The 19,614-nt window shown below is 40.1% G+C and overlaps 2 protein-coding genes across 4 annotated transcripts in view; one reads left to right on the top strand and one right to left on the bottom strand.

Moving 5' to 3' along the window:
* Window positions 1-1,032: 1,032 nt before the first annotated feature.
* On the top strand, window positions 1,033-9,849 carry LOC108435564 (chemokine XC receptor 1-like). Of its 3 annotated transcripts, none has more exons than XM_017711490.2 (3): window positions 1,033-1,172; window positions 1,377-1,504; window positions 6,700-9,849. In XM_017711490.2, the coding sequence occupies exons 1-3, from the start codon at window positions 1,169-1,171 to the stop codon at window positions 7,588-7,590; spliced, it is 1,023 nt and encodes a 340-aa protein (XP_017566979.1). In that variant the 5' UTR covers window positions 1,033-1,168; the 3' UTR covers window positions 7,591-9,849. The 3 variants fall into 3 exon arrangements, with proteins under 3 accessions (XP_017566979.1, XP_017566978.1, XP_017566980.1); XM_017711489.2 differs by having other exon boundaries at window positions 1,374-1,504; XM_017711491.2 differs by lacking the exons at window positions 1,033-1,172; window positions 1,377-1,504 and adding an exon at window positions 6,184-6,338 and having other exon boundaries at window positions 6,575-9,849.
* Window positions 2,867-19,614, bottom strand: part of cc2d2a (coiled-coil and C2 domain containing 2A) — a 55,188-nt gene continuing 38,440 nt past the window's right edge. The window contains exon 41 of the mRNA XM_037541634.1: window positions 2,867-2,943. The gene's annotated coding sequence lies outside the window, so the exon portion shown is untranslated. The remainder of the gene's footprint in view (window positions 2,944-19,614) is intronic.

The raw sequence follows: 19,614 nt of genomic DNA, 5'->3' as shown, positions 1-19,614 counted from the left end.
CTTCTGTGCATATGACAGTCAATCTCTCGAACCTTGAATCATGCTCACCTGTAGCTGCGGATTACAGTTTGTACAATTGAGACTGTTCTTTATGGTGCCGAGCTAGAAAAACCCATAAGCATCGTTAGTCTCCTACTCATTACGTAAGCAGGGATCTTTCAGGGTTCTGGGAACGTTACAAAGCCAGACTTTGTAGGTCAGTACAGTTCAACACAAAGCTCAATGCTGTACGAGGGTCACTGTCCGTATAGGGTGTCCTGGGGCCTCATCATTTCCAAACCAATAAATAAAGTGCTTTATATCAATTATACGCAAGACTTGTTTATTTTACTCAATAAAAGGGATTTTTTAATGTTGTAAGTACAATCAGACAATGAATCAAACACAAGATATGCGCACCCTGCATATTCCACTGCACTGTGGTGATAGAACTGACACTTTCAGAGAGGGGAATCGTCCCATCTTCAATCAAATGTTTAGTTCATTTAATCTTGAAATCTCATTGTAAAGATATTTACTGGAAAGATAATTCATAGATGAACATCAGAAACCAATGTCAAAAGCCAGAAATCAGAGTTGAAATCATGGAACATGTTTAAGACTTAATCATTTATTATGCTGATCACTGAAGATGATCAGGCTGCATCCAGTCAAAGAAAATCTTAAAGCAAATGCCAATGTGCTGATGTATTCATAAACCTTTAAACAGCACAAATTGCTTTGCATTGTTTTGATGAAACTTTAGCGGTCATACTGGGGCCACAAAGGTGACCTTATATTGATCATCTTTCAACAGAAGAGGTGGTCACCTGTGAACATTCAGGCTATTGTTGTCTTTGGTTAGTACAAAGACCGCTGGATCATGTTTTATACAATATCTGCATTGTGTGAAATGAAGCATGCTGTAGGTTGGTTCCTGCAGTGTATACAGGGAAAACAATCAAAGGGGTGGAGATTAGGGGAGGGGACACCTTTAGCTTCAGCATACAAATTCACCCACTTCAGTGAAATTCACCTCAATCTGCTGAAACCTTCATTTGACATTTATTATACTGTTCCAATGTGTTGATCTAGTAATAAACCTTCAGAATAAACATTTCTTTTCAATTCAAAAGAAAAAAAATACTTGGTGGTCTGGAATAAAGAGCAGCCAGTTTTGGGGACAAACATGGGTATGTAAAGCTATTTTTTAAACATTGAGTCAAGTTTGATATATACCACCTATTTTCACTCCAGTTATCATTTAAAGCACTATGTAAATGTACCCATTACGTAATCATGATCTTTTTATTTACGTATAACACATGTGGCCTAATACTAAATGGAAGTGATCTGTTTGTGGCATGTTTAACAATTCTATCGTTGCTTTCCAGAAGACAGTGAAGAGCCAGTGGCACATGATTATATGTATGATCCAGATAATATAACAGATCCTGGCTTTTGTGCCAAAGAAACTGTGGCCAAAGTTGGATCCATTGCAGTCCCTTTATTCTTTTCCATTGTGGTCCTCCTCAGTCTCGCTGGTAACATACTGGTTCTTGTCATTCTTGGCCTCTACGAGACCCTCAGATCTTTGACCAACATCTTCATCCTCAACTTGGCTGTCTCTGACCTGATGTTCACTCTTGGACTTCCATTTTGGGCCTGTCAGTTCATCTGGGGCTGGACCTTTGGTCATGCTGGATGCAAAGGGGTCAATTTTGTCTTCTCAGCTGGATATTACAGTAGCATCGTGTTCCTGGTCCTGATGACCATTCAGCGCTATATAGCAGTGGTCCACCCTCTGTCTGACTGGGAGAGAGGACAGCGGTTTGAAGTTGTTCCCATCCTTGCTTGGTTGGTGAGCTTTGCAGCAGCAGTACCAGCCGTACTGTACCCTGAAGTCATGGCTGACCCAGGCGACCCTGGCATGTTGTATTGTGTGTTTAACAGCACTAAAACCAAATTTAACGCTACATACCTACAGAACATTTTCTTCATCGTTGCCTTTGTGGTCATGGATTTTTGCTACATAAGAATTCTTCAAACCGTCTTAAAATGCAGAAAAAACAAGAGACATAGGACTATAAGGCTCATCTTCTGCCTTGTGGCAGTGTTTTTTGTCGGCTGGGCTCCTTATAACATTGTGATATTTCTGCAAACCTTAACTGAGCATCAGATTGTAACAGATTGTAATGTCTCCACTTATCTTGACTATGCACTTTACGTTTGCGAACTGCTGGCTTTTTCCCACTGCTGTCTCAATCCAGTGTTTTATGTTTTTGTTGGTGTAAAATTCCGGAATCACTTGAAGATGATTCTACGGACAATTTTTCAGAGGCCAAGCAACACAGAACCCCATCGACCACGAGTTACAACAATTCAGTCTCAGGGCTCCATGTACTGATAAAGAGACAGGACTTGAACAACTCTCAGAATCCGTGTAAATATATGGGGGGCTGTCATTGAACAAAAGATTTCATACTATTTTTTATTAATTTTGCAATGTTTCAATAGTTATTAAAAGATGTCTGTTATGTTTCTGGGGTGGCGGTGACGGTGGCGTGGTGGGTAGCGCTATCACCTCACAGCGAGGGGGGCCTGGGTTTGATTCCCCGGCCGGGTGACCGGGGTCCTCTCTGTGTGGAGTTTGCATGTTCTCCCCGTGTCTGCGTGGGGTTTCCTCCGGGTTCTCCGGTTTCCTCCCACAGTCCAAAAACATGCAGTCAGGCCAATTGGATATGCTAAATTGCCCCTAGGTGTGAGTGTGTGAGTGTGTGAGTGACTGTCTGTGTCTGTCTGTCTGCCCTGCGATGGACTGGCGACCTGTCCAGGGTGTATCCTGCCTTGCGCCCGATGACTGCTGGGATAGGCTCCAGCACCCCCCCGCGACCCTGACGGAGAAGCGGCTTGGAAAATGGATGGATGGATGTTATGTTTCTGGTTCAAATCGATCAGGAAGACCTACAAGAAAAGCTCAGTTAAAAACAATTTTAACTGAGTTACTCACCTTTAACAACAGGCACTCACCTGTGATGCTTTGTACATAAATAAATGTGTATATACATAATGGGCTTATAGAAAATTGTGAGGAAAATTAATATAAAACAGATAATAGACTACATATAAAGTGTAGATTTATATAAAATGTGTAAATTTCTGTGCTATACATGCTACTGGAGGACTGGATCTGGGGCGCATTTCCAGAATGACAACGACAATCATCCTATTATTGACCTATTAAAAACCATCGCAACTCAGATGGACCACAGTGGTTTGAACCATGTTAGTTGAAACCACCACAGTTTGAACTGCTGTGGTCATAGTATTGGGATGTGCAGCCAAGAAACGGCTCAGGTTTCTGTGAACGGTGGCCTAACAGATAAAGTGGAACTTGCTGTACCATGAACGACTGCCAAGATTAAGCTTTAAAGACACCTGTGAAAAGTAAAATGACCCAAAATACATATACAAGTCTAGGCCACAACCTGGGCTACGTTGATTTTGTTATTGGCTTAATGACTTTAAAAATGTGCTTAATGTGTTAATCCATTCAATGTGGCATATTGATGTGAAAGCTGAGTGGTTCCCGGGTTCAAACCCAACCCACAGCATATCACACTCAGGGCTGACAGCTCACACTAAGCCCATAAATGTTGCAAGTTCTTAATGTCTGATCTCCACAGTGCGACCTATACTACTTCCAGTGTCTATTGAGACTGCAAAACTATGTGCTTAATTTTATCTACCTGTTAGCAATGAGAGTGGCTGAAACACCTGAACTCAATTATTAAGATGGGTGTCCCAATACTTTTGTCCATGTGGTGTAATTCTTTGTCTTAGTAGGGTTAAAAGTGGGCTGTAGTTTTCAAGCAATGTCACAGTCAAAGATGATTCTATGTATAGCACAACAGTTTTAATGCAGCACAGTGGCATTAATACAGAATTCAGTTGACCTGTGTGGTCATATATGTGTATATCATTGCTGTCAGACCAAACCTTGTATCTCCAAAATGGTAACCTACTTTACTTTTAATGTAAGTTTCAATGGAACTAGACATTTTTCCATGTCATTTTGAGCCATTTCTTTTGGTCCATATATCACAAAATGTACACACAATGTAAAAGCCAACATGTTCTTCCAAACATTGAGATACAAGGTTTTGTTCTGACAGCGGTGATATGGAGTATTTTATTGGCTCTTCGAATTAGATTTTTAAACCAGAACTGCCTCTTTAGAAAATGTATTTGGTTAGACTTTCTGTTGATCTTGACATGCTCTGTGCGTAATAATGCATCAGCTGTGTGTATTGCAATTGGTAGCCTGAATTGTTTGTCCTCATTTGTTACAAATAAAATAATTAAGTTATTTGTATTAGTTATTTGGTGAAATTTCTTTGTTCTACTGGAGGGATACAAGTAGTGCAAAGAACAGCATTGTAAATTGGGCTCACAACTGCACCTGCGCTTAAAGTCAGTCACGCCATTTGGGCTTGTGTTTGTGATGAGTGGTCCGTGGCACATTAGATAATCCATATTTTACAAAGGAGCACCGCAGTGGTCAGTAAAACAATTAGCAAAACCTTGAATGTTGCCAGCTGTCATAAAATAAATGGATTTAATTGGGCTCACCAAGTAGGCCTACTATACAATAAACATCAAAAGAGTATAAAGCATGTTCCTGACTTTTCCACCTTAAACAAACAATATAAACTGCTAAAAAATCCTTTAATATCCATTCATTTTTGAAAATGAAGCTGTCACCAAGCCAAAGTTTGCGTGGTGTCATGCCACCATCTGTCTCATACTGCTATGAGGTGAGTAAAAGGTTTTTTTTAATGGCAACGTGTGAACGTGGCTGTCTTTAATCACCAGAGGCCCCAATACAAAAACTACTGTTAGAAAATTTGTTTTAGGCTCCAACACATGAAGAATCTACAGTGAGAGCAGCATTTGACCTTGATCGTCATGTGCACCACCAGCAAAACAGCAAAAGAAATGTTTTGGTAGTACAACGTTTGCGTTTAATTTTTCTCAAACATATAACAAGATGCTTCTATTTTTAAATAAACATTATATACAGTACTGTGTGAAAGTTTTAGGCATCTAAGCAAATTTTTAAACAATTAACCTCAGCAGTGAGTTTAATCACTGCCACGATTTGCCCCTCCCAGGCACCCACGTGCTTTTGTTTAGGTTTAAGTCTTCCATGTGCTTTCTTTGCTTTGATTCTTCCCTGTCCTGCCCCCTTGTTTCTTGACTCCACTCCTGATTGTAACCACTTGTTTTCCATCTGTGTCTTGTTGACCATTGTTATCCCTGTTGTATTTGAGCCCTGTGTTTTCCCTAGTCCCTGGCTGGTCTTCGTTTGATGTGTAGTTTTGTGTTTCTGTTTATTATGTCTGTAATCCGATCTCTCCGTGTTAGCTCCTTGACCCTGGACTGTTCTGACCCCAAATCTAGATTTGCCCCAAACAAGTCTTGCTTATCTCCGCATATGCGTCCGCCTCCTCATTGCTCCCGAATGTTACAATCACAATATACAGTAGAATAAAGTCATATACTCATAATTCAAATAAACATAAAAACAATAAAAAGTAACAAGAATTTCTTGGGTCCATATTTCTCCTTGACACCTTCACAGCCGCCACAGAGAGTCGTTAATATCATCAATGACATCATGAGCTCAATTAACTGAAGCACTGATTGGTCAAACCAGGAGCTGCTTTTAAACTACATATAATACTGTAATACTGGGCTTCCTCGAGGAGCGGCCTGGAAATGGTGAAACACACTAACATCCAGAAAATCACTATTATATATATATATTATATACATATATATACATATACACACACACACACACAATTATATATACATAATTATTATATATCATTATTAATTAATATTCTATACATTTTGTTTATGCAAATATGAACACTTCTCAGCAAATAAACTACGCAACTATACATACTACACAAATAAATAGATTTTGAAAATGTGTCTTGGGTACAAAAAGACCGTCCTTTTTGTCCTTTTTATGACCCGACCAAAAGTAAAAAAAAAAAAGAAAAAAAGAAGACTGATGATCTCGCTGATTTAAGTTCCTGTAAGTCAAGAAGTGTTGTAAAAGACTTTGGGGGGCGGGGGGTTTCTTAGCAAGTGAAAGAACAGGATTATCCCGAATTGTTCACTTCAGTCCTGTTGACAGAAACAGCTGCGTATCTATTTACATCTCATTTATCTTTTAAATATATAAGAATACATATTTATTTTTCAATTATTCAATTTAGAGGAAGTCACATAGGCTTTTGGAGGTCTGAGATAAAGTCTAACAATAACTGAGGACAAGAAAATGGGTACGTAAAGGCATTTTTCAAATTTTACATCCAGCTTGGGCACTGCTGTTTTTTTTGGATTTACAGCTAATCATCAATCAAAGCACTGTATTGTATAAATGTATTGACTTAATGAACTTTTCTTCAGGGCAATAAATTCCTTTCTTAATGTGTTATCAAATAATACACTGCGGAAACAGATGTGATTTGGGACACGGCTGAATCCTGATCTGTTCTTCACTCTCTTTCCTTTCCAGAAAACAGTTCAGATGCAGAAGGTGGTCCTCTGTATGAATACAGTGAGGAATATGATGAAGTATGTTACAAAGAAACTGTGGCCAAAGTTGGATCCATTGCAGTCCCTTTATTCTTTTCCATTGTGGTCCTCCTCAGTCTCGCTGGTAACATACTGGTTCTCGTCATTCTTGGCCTCTACGAGAACTTCAGATCTTTGACCAACATCTTCATCATCAACTTGGCTGTCTCTGACCTGATGTTCACTCTGGGGCTTCCATTTTGGTCCTCTTACTTCATCTGGGGCTGGACCTTTGGTGATGCTGTGTGCAAAGGGGTCAATTTTGTCTTCTCAGCTGGATATTACAGTAGCATCGTGTTCCTGATGCTGATGACCATTCAGCGCTATGCAGCAGTGGTCCATCCTATGTCTAAATGGGAGGGAGGAAAGCAGTTTGCAGCTGTTCCCATCCTTGCTTGGGTGGTGAGCATTTCTGCAGCAGTACCAGCTGTACTGCTCAGTAAAGTCATGGCTGACCCAGAAGACCCTAACAAACTTTACTGCGAGTATAACAGCATGAAAGCCACCGTCGCTGTTACATATGAGCAGAATATTTTTTTTCTAAGTGCTTTTTTAGTAATAGGTTTTTGCTACATAAGAATTCTTCAGACTGTCCTTAACTCCAGAGCAAGGAAAAGACACAGGACCATAAGACTCATCTTCTGCATCGTGGCGGTCTTTTTTATCGGCTGGGCTCCTTATAACATTGTGATATTTCTACAGACACTCACTTACCATCAGATTGACCCTTTCAGGGAATGTTATGTCACTGATAGTTTAGAATATGCCGATTATGCCTGCAGACTGCTCGCTTTTTCCCACTGCTGTCTCAATCCAGTATTTTACGTTTTTGTTAGTGTAAAATTCCAAAATTATTTGAAGATGATTGTACAAAAACTTTTCCATGGGCAAAGCAACACGGACCTCCATCAGCCACGAAATGCGCCAGTTCCGTGTTCTCAGGGCTCCATGTACTGATACGGAGACAACCACTGTCAGACTCTGTGTATATATGAGTGTCTGAGTAAATGTTAGAAATAATCTGAAATATATTTTTACTTTTAGTGCAATAAATCAACAAGCTCATGATACAGCAGTAACAGAGATGGACAGCTACAAATCAAACTGGAAGGTTTGAAAACCTTTGAAAAGAGTGATAAATGTCAGCTTTTTGTTGCTTTTTGTACATAAATAACTGTGTGCATAAATATTTGACTTGGGAAAATAGAATGATAAATCCTATAATAATCTCTAAAACATGCTACATAACAAAACGACTTATGAGAACTTCATTCTGTAGCTTTACGTACTGCATACATTTCATTTTTCTTGTGGACTCTGACACTTAAGACCACAGGAGATCAGACCACTTAGAACATTAGAGAAGTATCAAACCACAGTGCATGACAATAGCCTTCATCTGACATGAGTCAAGAATGCATACTTTATTTAGCTTAGGTACCCCACCCCATGGGGAACATGGTTCTATATGCCATCACACCTTGTACTCAATAGCAATGATAGAATATGAAAAAGCAGTCAATAAGCAATAAGAGCTGGCGATGTGAGTGAAGTGATGAGCTGGAACTGAACGCTGCTGCTATGGCCTACCAATGGGAGCAAAGGATGATGGTGCTCAACTTACTTAACTGATATGATTTTGTTTGTTTAATGAATTATTTGGTCCTAGCACACAAGCGCTGTGTCCGAAACCACATACTACCATAATAATTAGGGACACAGCACCTCTGCGCCAAACCTTTAAAATTCTTTTTTTTGTGCCATCTGTCAATAAATTATCAGTATTTGTTTAGCTCACGTTGAAAACTCACGTTTTTGCTTCTCGGAACTAAAATGCCACCAAAAGCTTCGAAACAACCGAAAGAATCTCTGCAGTTGGCTACAGGCATGGAGGACTCCATTAGCCGCGAAGCTAGCCAAGCAATTAGCGACTAGGCTCTGCCTCTGGTCTGGGAAAAAGTGTCTAACAAGATCTTGAAGACAATAAATGAGAGGTTTGATAAGTTTGAACTGTCCTTACAAACTTTGCAAACCACGCTACAGACAGTCACGGAGAAGATGAACGCCGCTGAGGAGCAAATTCAAGAACACGAGGTTCACATTAGCTTACTTGAAACGGCATTGACGGAGACCCAGAGGAAGAACGAACACCTCAGGTTAAAACTCAGCGACTTGGAGGGCCGGTCACGCCGTAATAACATCAAAATAGTCTGAGTTTCCATAAGGAGAGGAAAAGGGAAAGCCAACGGACTTTGTCGCCGGTCTACTCCCCAAGTTGCTTGGAGCTACGCACTTCGCGGGCCCATCGTGTGCTCCAGCCCAAACCCCCAGAAGGAGCAAAACCCCGCACGATTATCGCTCGTGTTCATTTCATTTCACTAGACACTTGGTGTCCAAATATATTGTTGCATTATTGCATTCAGACAATACTACCCCCCTAAAGGTAGGGTGGGCCTATGAGTTGGGTGCTGCAATTTCTGACGATATGTGGGAGGAAAGTTTGTCCAGTATTCATCGTTGCTCAGTGAACTCCAGGTATAGACTCATACAGTTTAAAGTATTACACAGGTTTTACTTTTCTAAAACCAGATTGAACAAAATCTACTCCTCTGTCTCTCCTTTGTGTGATTGTTGTCAAATCTCTGAAGGTTCCTTGTCTCACTTAATCTGGTCCTGCCCTGTGTTGCATGACTATTGGGTTCATATCTTTCATTGGTTCTCTGAAGCATTCAAGGTGGACATTGTCCCAGATTACAAACTTGCTACCTTTGGTTATTTTGACAGTTCTGTTTCTTTTTCATTTGCACAAAAGCAAGCTCTTTTGACGGGTATGGTTGCAGCTAAAAAATACTTTTATCTTAGAAATCCCAGTGGCACCATGCTTTAAGAGGTGGTTAAATGAGATGTTATTCATTATACAAATGGATCGGTTACATTGCAATGACGGTAAATCATATAAACGCTTCCAGAGTGTTTGGGGACTGGTTTTGAATAGTCTGGAAGGGTCCTAGTCTGATACCAGTGCCAGTCTGAAATTGGATATATTCCAGTTTGATCTATTGTCATTTAGTCTTTGTAATGCTTGAACTCGACAGCCTGTATTTTATTTTTTATTTTATTTTATTTTTTAAATTCTTTCCCTTTTTTTGTTCTTGATGCTTTGGTGCTAGTTACTATTTCTGATTGCGTATTGTCACTATTAGCATGGGTTGTGTTTTTCTGTGATTCCTTATAAATAAAGTATATATTTATATAAAAAAAAGAAATGATCTGAAATATATTTTTACTTTTAGTGCAATAAGTCAACAAGCTCATGTTATAGCAGTATTGATGATTTTAAGGGAAGTGGACAGCTACAAATCAAACTGGAAGGTTTGAAAACCTTTGAAAAGAGTGATAAATGTCAGCTTTTTGTTGCTTTTTGTACATAAATAACTGTGTGCATAAATATTTGACTTGGGAAAATAGAATGATAAATCCTATAATAATCTCTAAAACATGCTACATAACAAAACGACTTATGAGAACTTCATTCTGTAGCTTTACGTACTGCATACATTTCATTTTTCTTGTGGGCATCTTCTTAAGACTCTGACACTTAAGACCACAGGAGATCAGACCACTTAGAACATTAGAGAAGTATCAAACCACAGTGCATGACAACAGCCATCATCTGACATGAGTCAAGAATGCATACTTTATTTAGCTTAGGTACCCCACCCCATGGGGAACATGGTTCTATATGCCATCACACCTTGTACTCAATAGCAATGATAGAATATGAATAAATAAGTCAATAAGCAATAAGAGCTGGCGATGTGAGTGAAGTGATGAGCTGGAACTGAACGCTGCTGCTATGGCCTACCAATGGGAGCAAAGGATGATGGTGCTCAACTTACTTAACTGATATGATTTTGTTTGTTTAATGAAATATTTGGTCCTAGCACACAAGCGCTGTGTCCGAAACCACATACTACCATAATAATTAGTCTTCCACCAAAAGTCCATTCATTTGAATAGTATGTATAGTACAGTGGTATGTGGTTTTGAATGCAGCCTAGAACAGAGTTCTGAATTTGTGTGTCACTCTCTAGAAGGCAGCATGCCGAACTTTAGTTCAAAGCTGGATTTCTTTATGACAGAAATGAAAGAGATTGTTGAAAATCTACATTTTGATACAAATTTTAGCCCTATGTACATTTTTGCATTAATATGACTGGATCCTCGGAATTTCGGGGTTCTTAAGACAATAAACATGAACACTGCCACGTCCACAGTCACAGTGATCTAACACTCCTGCACACTGAAAAGACTTTGCATGAAAATAGGTCTACTATTAACCCTTGTGTGGTGTTGATGTGTTTGCTACTCAGTAGGTCTGTAGGACCCACCACATTATTGTTTTTTTTAAATCAATACAGCCATAACAATTTATGTAAAAAACACCAGATGTTTAAAAGATCAAAAGTGGTCAGCGTAGGGTTCTCCTTTAGCAGCTGTAGCCAGTCAGCAGCCTGTCCAGGTTGTTCACCCACACACACTCACGCACACATATGCAAACAAACACATACCCACTAACAGCAGGTCATGTAGCAGGAGAACAGACTGAAGGGACACAGCACCTCTACACTTTCATTCCCCGCGGGTCCAGCCCAACACCATGTGCAATATAAATGTGTAGGGGGTGAACAGCGTGAAGAAAATGAGCAAAGGCCAAAGGAATCTGAGGTTGAAATAATAATAAATCACATTTTTTTCTTTTGGTAAACATTAAAAATGGGTCTCACAGACACCACACAAGGGTTAAACTTCAACACCGGCTACTCCTAATGTACTCTACAACTGCCTAAGCAACTTGACCTGCACACTCGCCAGAGATCGCTGGTTTCTGTGGGGTATTTCGGTGAGGTTTCCAGTTTTATGATGTTAATTCAGTGCGCAGCAGTGTTATGTATATATAGTAGAATTCATACTTCAACTCCTTAACAACCACATAATTGAGATCTAGTGACATTCAGTGAAAAAATGTTTGTGTGATAAAACACATTGTGTTTGGAGCCTTTTGTTAAGTACATAATAGCTGTAAATTTGGAAAATCATATTCATTTTTGTCATAGAGAAATTCAGCTTAGACCCAGAGTTTCTAATACGGGCATGAGGCTGACAACAGAATGACGAAACAACGTCACTGGTCTATAAAGCCAAATAATAAACGATTTTGAGTTCTCAATCATGACGCAAATGACACTGTATTTGTTTATTTGTAAGGAGCTGCACTGATCTCTCATCTGTTACCTAGTCATTTCATTCCTGGTCTACAAACACTTTTTTTATATACTTAAAGGGTCACATTCATTTTCATGTATTTTACCAAGCCCCCCACCCCCCAACTCCAGGTTTGCAGAGTTTGCCATACACAGATTATATTTGCACCAATATGGTCGTGCACCATGGTGTCTGGACACTTGCTCACACATATAACCCATTTCATTTTAGCATTTTTATTACTTTGTTTTAAAGAAGCAATGTGGTCTGAAGTTGAATATTATAAGCTAGTAAGTCATTATTTTAAAAAGAATAAGTAAATATAAAAAAGTAATAATTTGGAACGATAATATTTTGGCATACCGCTGTTCCTCCTCTCCCTGGTAGGTAGTTAACACACCTTTTTGTGCCACACTCAGATATACACAGTGAAAAATAACGAATGACTGGGTTTCTGTGCTTCTTCGTACAGAGAAACACTTTCCTTTGGCTAATCGTCTATTAGAACCACAATGCTCCACTACTGTCAGAAATGAAAGCTTTGTCTCCTGCACATTGGCTACAGTAATTCTGGGTCAATTTCGGTTAGAGTGTTTTTCAGTAAGGTCACTGCACTGAGAAGGGGCTGCCTACAACAGCACAGCACAATCATGAGAGTTGAATTATGTCTTCTTTTTTTTTTCCAGAGTTCATTTGGGCCCAGTTTCACTTCTGGATATTCTATTCTACATGTTTGGCTTATTCAAATAAATAAAAGTTTCAACTGATCAAAAGCTGCCTGGAAATAACTAGTCCAGTTAAAGCTAACTACTTTTTAAAAAAAATAAGCTAGGGGCCCAGTATGAACTGCAAACTGCAGAATTCCTTGGCCCACCTGATGACCTAGGTAGGTTCAGCAGTAACCATATTCACAGCACACTGGAAAGCAGCAGGGAAATTTTTCATGCCAAAGGGAAGAACTCGGCAATTGTAAAGCCCATTCTCCTGAGCCTTTTTCAGGGTACTGGGCAGAAAAGGTTTTTATCACAGCTTTCAGGGTCTGATGGCATCTCTCAATTGCCCCTCATGATTACGGATATGTGGTAGGGGTGGGATTCTCTTGGCACCTCACGATTTGATTTGATTACAATTCAGAGGGCTGTGATATGATTATAAAATGATTATCGATGCATCTCAATGCAGCTTTTTTCTATACAGGGTCTCTATTTTCCCTCACTGTGTGATGACTTGGTATTTTTAAAGCATAAAAAAGTATTTTTTTTTTTTAGCAACAGATTTATAGTACAAGAAACAGACCGGTATGTTACGACAAGACAAGCCACAAAGGAAAAATAATAATAATAACAGACAATACATAAGGCAAACAAATAAAGTGAGACAAGCAAAAAAAAAAATAAAAATAATAATAGACAGACAGGCAGTATGCTAAGTAAATACAGTGGTAAGATATGTATACACATATACATACAAACACACACATACAAAACGTTGTATATAACATATATATATAATAGTCTGTTACATCAATAAAAAGTAGGCAATATTGCTTTGCTGTGCAGAAGAGCGGAAGAGCCAAAGGACCCCCACCAACCGTATTCTGTCCCCTCCGTACTCTTCATCTATCCCCTGCCCCCAACCCGAACCTGCTAATATATATATATATATATATATATATATATTGACACACTCAAAAATCTAAAGGAAGGAAAGAAATGGAAAGAAAAAAATCAAAAATAAAATAAAAACAAATAATAAATTTTAAAGAAGCATTTCCAATATCGGGGTACTACTACTCATGTCATGTTACAAAGTTTTAGTAAGTTTGAAAAGCTTAGATTAAACGCATCTTTCTTGTGGATTGCAGCTGATGCTTGTTCACAGCGTAGGTTAATAGATTAGTCCACTGTGTTACAGAAAGATTTCTTTGTCTTTCCAATTTAGCAGTATTGTTTTTATGCTATAGTTAACGCTAGAAGTAATGAAACTATATCTTTGACTGATGATTCTACTTCTGAAAGACCTCCTAGGAGGCATAGGGAGGGTGGTATTGGAATGCTGCTCCTCAAATATAGGGATCATTTTGAAATTATATTTTCCCAAAAACATTGGACTGGTGAGCAAATGCAAAATGCATGAAAATAGTCATCTGTTTTATTAGTTATACATTGTGTACATATGCTTGAATTGCTGATTCCATTTTAAACAATTTGTGCTGTGTAATGTGGATCCTATGAATATTTCTATATTGAATTAATTGGATGTTTGTGTTTTTACTCATAATGAAGATATTTTTATAGATTTGTATATCAGTGCTAATATCTGAATCCTTTTCCCATTTATTAGTTGGTATTGATATGGTTGAATTTAAAGTACCTATGAGAGCGTACGACTTTCATAAGACTTTCTTATGACTTAAGACTCTTAAGACTTCTTAAGACTTTCTCCACTTCTTGTATATAAGGGGTCGTTTGTTAAGGGTAAAGTCTGGATTGTGCCATATGGGTGTTTATATGTTAGGTGGCTCAAAATGTGCTAATTTATTAATTTTCTACCAGGCTTTTAATGTTGTTGAGATTGTTACGCTTTTAAAACATTCATGATATTTTATGGATTTGCTAAGAAAAGGTAAATCTGTGATGGATATTTCCTTGCAGTATAACTGTTCTACATCAAGCCAGGGGTTACACTCATCGTCCGTTTGTCTCCATTTTACTAAATAGTGAAGCTGAGTTGCCAAGTAATAAAGCTGAAAATTCAGTGCACCTAGTCCACCCTTATTTTTGTTTTTTTGTAGTTTTATCCTAGGTTTCTTATTTCTCCAACAGAATGTTGATGTTAACATGTCTACATGTCATTAAACCTAAAAGTAATAGGGGCACGATGAGAGATTACTATTAGGTGAACTGTTGATTGTGATATATGTGGTATGACAGAGTTACTGGCAAGAAATAAATCAATGGAGGTCCATGCAGCACATGTTGCAGCCATCCTGTCCGTTTTCTTTAGTGATTTTAAAACTCTGGATTTGGTCGTGTTGTAGAGAGTCAGGGGTCACTGTGTCAGTAAAATATCTGCGAGACAGGATGTGAGCAACACAGCGCGAAAGCCCTGTTTCTCAACGAGACTGCAGGTCACTTAGCAACACAGTCTCTCCGGGCTGGTAGCTACGAAAAGGCAGAGAGAGATTTAGCTCAGACGAACATTTGGAGACTTATTCACATTTATAACACCTTAGTTTGTTTCCCGGAATGTTAAATCTGCAACGAGAGACTATCAAACACTAAAAAGTTGCGAAGATGAAGTCGCTTCTCTTTCAAATCAAGTTCGGTGACTCAGTCAGAATTTAAGGTGGAACGGAAAAATTCAAATACAAAGCTGGAGAATAAGAAGCGACTTCAGCCTTGTAAATCAGTTGAACGATGAGAGACATTTTACAATAAACTGCTCTACTTCTGAGGAAAAGTTTTCTGGTGGAGACAAGAGGAAAGCGGCTATTGCTGAGCTAAAGTAGAGCAAAGTAAGTCTGTGTTTTCGTTCACCATCTTTTAGCCTATACTAGGACACACTGAGATATACTGGGCATTAAATGTTGTGGCTCCCAAGGTGGTTTGATTTTTGTTGAAAGGACAAAATGGCTCTTCTTAACATTTGGGTTGTGACTCCTGATCTAACTTGGCTTTAATGCAGAGGGAGTTGGTCGGATTTCTCGCTCATCCAGCTGTGTGTTTGTTAACATTAGGTTATAAATTAAAATTTAGAAAATCCTTTTTTGACATTTGTGAATCGATTCTGAATCATTCAACTGCATCGTGATGCATCTAAGAATCAAATTATTCCCACACCCATAATATGTGGCTAATCTAGTAAATCCCCAGCTTACACGTTGCTTCCTGAAACAACCCAGCTACAAAATTAGAGCCCCAATCTGACTACCTCTTTCAGCAGCCCAAAGTCTGAGAAAAGGTAATCAATGCATCTATGATAGTCCTAGCTAAATATTCCTCATATTTACTACTGCGCCAGTGAAAAAGTATTAAGGCAAAAAGCTACCACATTCTTATATAATTAAGGCCACAAAAATGCCTCAACTTTAACCTTAGGCCTTCATTTTCCTTTCACAACTGGGAATGAGATACCACACAAGCAGAAAAACCTTGACAGGCGGATTGGTGCTGGGTCAGCAGTGATGCGGGCTCTTTACCGGTCTGTTGTGGTAAAGAAAGAGCTGAGCCACAAGGCAAAGCTCTCGATTTACCGGTCAATCTACGTTCCCACCCTCACCTATGTCTCCCAAAGCCAGTTTCAGAGAAGAAGGAGTCCTATCAGGCATGGTTGGCCTGTGGGACACCAGAGGCAGCTGACAGGTATCGACAGGCCAAGCGATCTGAGGCTTCAGTCATCGCCAAGGCAAAAACCCGGGTGTGGGAAGAGTTCGGTGAGACCTTGGAAAGTGATTTTAAGTCGGCTCCGAAAAGATTCTGGCAAACCGTCAGGCGACTCAGAAGGGGAAAGCAGTGTACCACTAGCACTGTATATAGTGGAGATGGTGTGCTGCTGACCTCGACTGAAGACGTCATTGGGCGGTGGAAGGAATACTTTGAGAACCTTCTCAATCCCACCGACATGTTCTCCAGTGAGGAGGCAGAGTCTGGGGACATGGGAATAGGCTTGTCCATTGCTGAGGCCGAAGTCATTAAGATAGTTAAAAAGCTCCTTGGTGGCAAGGCTCCAGGGGTGGATGAGATCCGTCCCGAGTTCCTTAAGGCTCTGGATGTTGTGGGGCTGTCTTGGCTGACATGCCTTTTCAACATTGCGTGGACATCGGGGGCGGTGCCACTGGATTGGTAGACTGGGGTGGTGTGGTGGTGCCTCTTTTTAAAAAAGGGGGACCGGAGGGTGTGTTCCAACTACAGGGGAATCACACTCCTCAGCCTCCCTGGTAAGGTCTATGCAGGGGTACTGGAGTCGAACCTCGGATTCAGGAGGAGCAGTGCGGGTTCCGCCCTGGTCGTGGAACACTGGACCAACTCTTCACCCTCTCCAGGATCCTAGAGGGCTCATGGGAGTTTGCCCAACCAGTCCACATTTGGTTTGTGGATCTGGAGAAGGCATTCGACTGTGTTCCCCGGGGTATTCTGTGGGAGGTGCTTCAGGAGTATGGGGTACATGGCTCTTTGCTACGAGCCTTTCGGGCCCTGTGCAAACAAAGCAGGAGCTTGGTTCGCATGGCCGTCTGTAAGTCAGACTCGTTCCGAGTGAGAGTTGGACTCCGTCAGGGCTGCCCTTTGTCACCGACTCTATTCATAAATTTTATGGATAGAATTTCTAGGCGCAGTCAGGGGACGGAGGGTGTCCGGTTTGGTGACCTTAAGGTCACATCACTGCTGTTTGCAGATGATGTGGTCCTATTGGGGACATCAGGCCGTGAACTTCAGCTTTCGCTGGATCGGTTTGCAGCCGTGTGTGAAGCGGCCGGGATGAGAATGTCAGGCTTTTGTTTCTGAGCACAGTGAGCCATTTGTGATTGTTGCAGCTCTCCATCTAAAGCCCTGTTCAGCCGTAGTGTTAAGCGGCCATTCGCACTTGCATGAAATAGGGTTCCCAGACACCTTCACCATAGCTTGGTAGTCGAATATGCATTGGTCATGCCCAGTCATGCCCCAGCTGGATGCTTCCATCCCTGTCCTCTCTGCCCCAGGCTGCTGCCGTGCTTTATCTTTGATAGTCTTTGCCGGCCACCATTGTGCTGCTTTCTTCAATCAACTGGTGTTTTCTTCTCCACCGCTCACCTGTAAGTTCACTGAAGTGCCATTCAACTTCTAGCCACTCGACAAGCACTTTTACTTCCGACACCTGAATGTAGCATATTGGCAAAGAAGAAGATGTGAAAGAGCTCTTGATTAACACGAGCCGAAAAGGCACATTACACGGCTGAGGATAACAGGAAAGGTCACTACTAGCCTAAGCTCTTCCCTGTATAGTAGATGCAAACCCACTCTAACTAACCCCAATGCCCAACACAAAATAACATAACATAAACACACCTTTAGCTAATGAACAGTGACATTAGAACAACTAACAACATTAAATAAGCCTAATAATTTAACATCTCTTTGGCAAAGGGGGCAGGGCACAGGTGCAGTTCTGCTTACTGAGCTCCCTTCCTGAAACGGGTGCTATTGGAAGCCACCACAATAGTAATGTGTGACGAAGGTTTAAGAGCTCCACAGAGCCTAAAGCCACGTTTTTTTTTGTACAATAATAAATAATAATGTTTTTCAATGTGATACTTACAGTGCTGAAATTGTAGTGATGTACCTTTATTTTCTTTAAATGTGTACTCCACATTCATATCAGTCTAAATAGATTGTGTGGCTTCAGAATTCTCTATAGCAGCGCTAGGCTGTTTGCTGAACAGAAAAGGTCATGCTGCAGCCTTCCACACACAAGTTTCAGAGCAGAATTCAAGCATACTTATTTCTCCAGTTTACTTCAACTGTAGGGTATAAACGGTTTCTGGAGAAAGTGGCTGCACATTAGTGGTCTGAAAACAAGCTCACACTGAGCACTCAGGACTCAGGAAAGTAGGACGATGCAGGAAAGCAGTTTGCCCCTGCCCTCAACACTCTGCCAGCTAGAGCAATATGGTGAAAGGGTAATATCACAATACTTTTGAGAAGTTTTCATGATGCACGACATTTCATGATATTTATTTTTTTCTGACATAGTGGCAAATTTAAAAGTGCTACATAAAACAATGAATACAACGAGTTTTCTTCAACCATCTCATACTGTGCTGCATAAAATCCAATTAAATGTGGCTGATGCTCTCTTTGTAATCAAACATGCAGTGAGAAATGTTTAAGTACTGATGACATCCATGCACACAGTAACATAATTTATCACAATACCAATACTTATTGTCACAATGTCAAGCCCTTCTGCCCCCCAAAACAGCAGTAGCTACAGGGCATACAGTATAATGCACGTAACCTTGCAAGCCTACTCCTAGGGCTATCACAATCACGCTGATGTTAATCATGTTAATAATTGCAAACAATTATTTAATTATTTATTTAACAACTACAATACTAGTCTCAAGCAGCTTAACTGGCTTATTAACCACCGTACTTGTCACCTATGTTTATTTAGTAGCTAAAACTGATTCACATAAATATATTACATTGTAAAAAGTATTCGCCTGTCTGCCTTCACATGCATATGAAATTGAGTGACATCTCATTCTTAATCCATAGGGTTTAATATGATGTTGGCCCACCCTTTGCAGCTATAACAACTTCAACACATCTGAGAAGGCTTTCCTCAAGGTTTAGAAGTGTGTTTTTGACCATTCTTCCAGAAGTGTATTTGTGTGGTCAGACATTGATGTTGGATGAGAATGCCTGGCTTGACTCTGTGCAGGCCAGTCAAGTTCTTCTGCACGAAACTCGCTCATCCATGTCTTTATAGACCTTGCTCTGTGCACTGGTGCGCAGTCATGTTGGAACAGGAAGGGGCTGTCCCCAAACTGTTCCCACAAAGTTGGGAGCATGAAATTGTTCAAAATCTCTTGGTGCTGAAGCTTTAAGAGTTCCTTTCACTGGAACTAAGGGGCCGAGCCCAACTCCTGAAAAAAAACACCACACCATAATCCCCCCTCCATTGATTGAAACACCTGAATTCAATTATTTGGATAGTTGAGTGAATACTTTTGGA

The sequence above is a fragment of the Pygocentrus nattereri genome, chromosome 9 (assembly GCF_015220715.1).
Source record: "Pygocentrus nattereri isolate fPygNat1 chromosome 9, fPygNat1.pri, whole genome shotgun sequence".
In the NCBI taxonomy this organism is placed as follows: Eukaryota; Metazoa; Chordata; class Actinopteri; order Characiformes; family Serrasalmidae; genus Pygocentrus; species Pygocentrus nattereri.
Note: the sequence above shows the minus strand (reverse complement) of the source record. Positions and strands in the feature narration are given on the sequence as shown.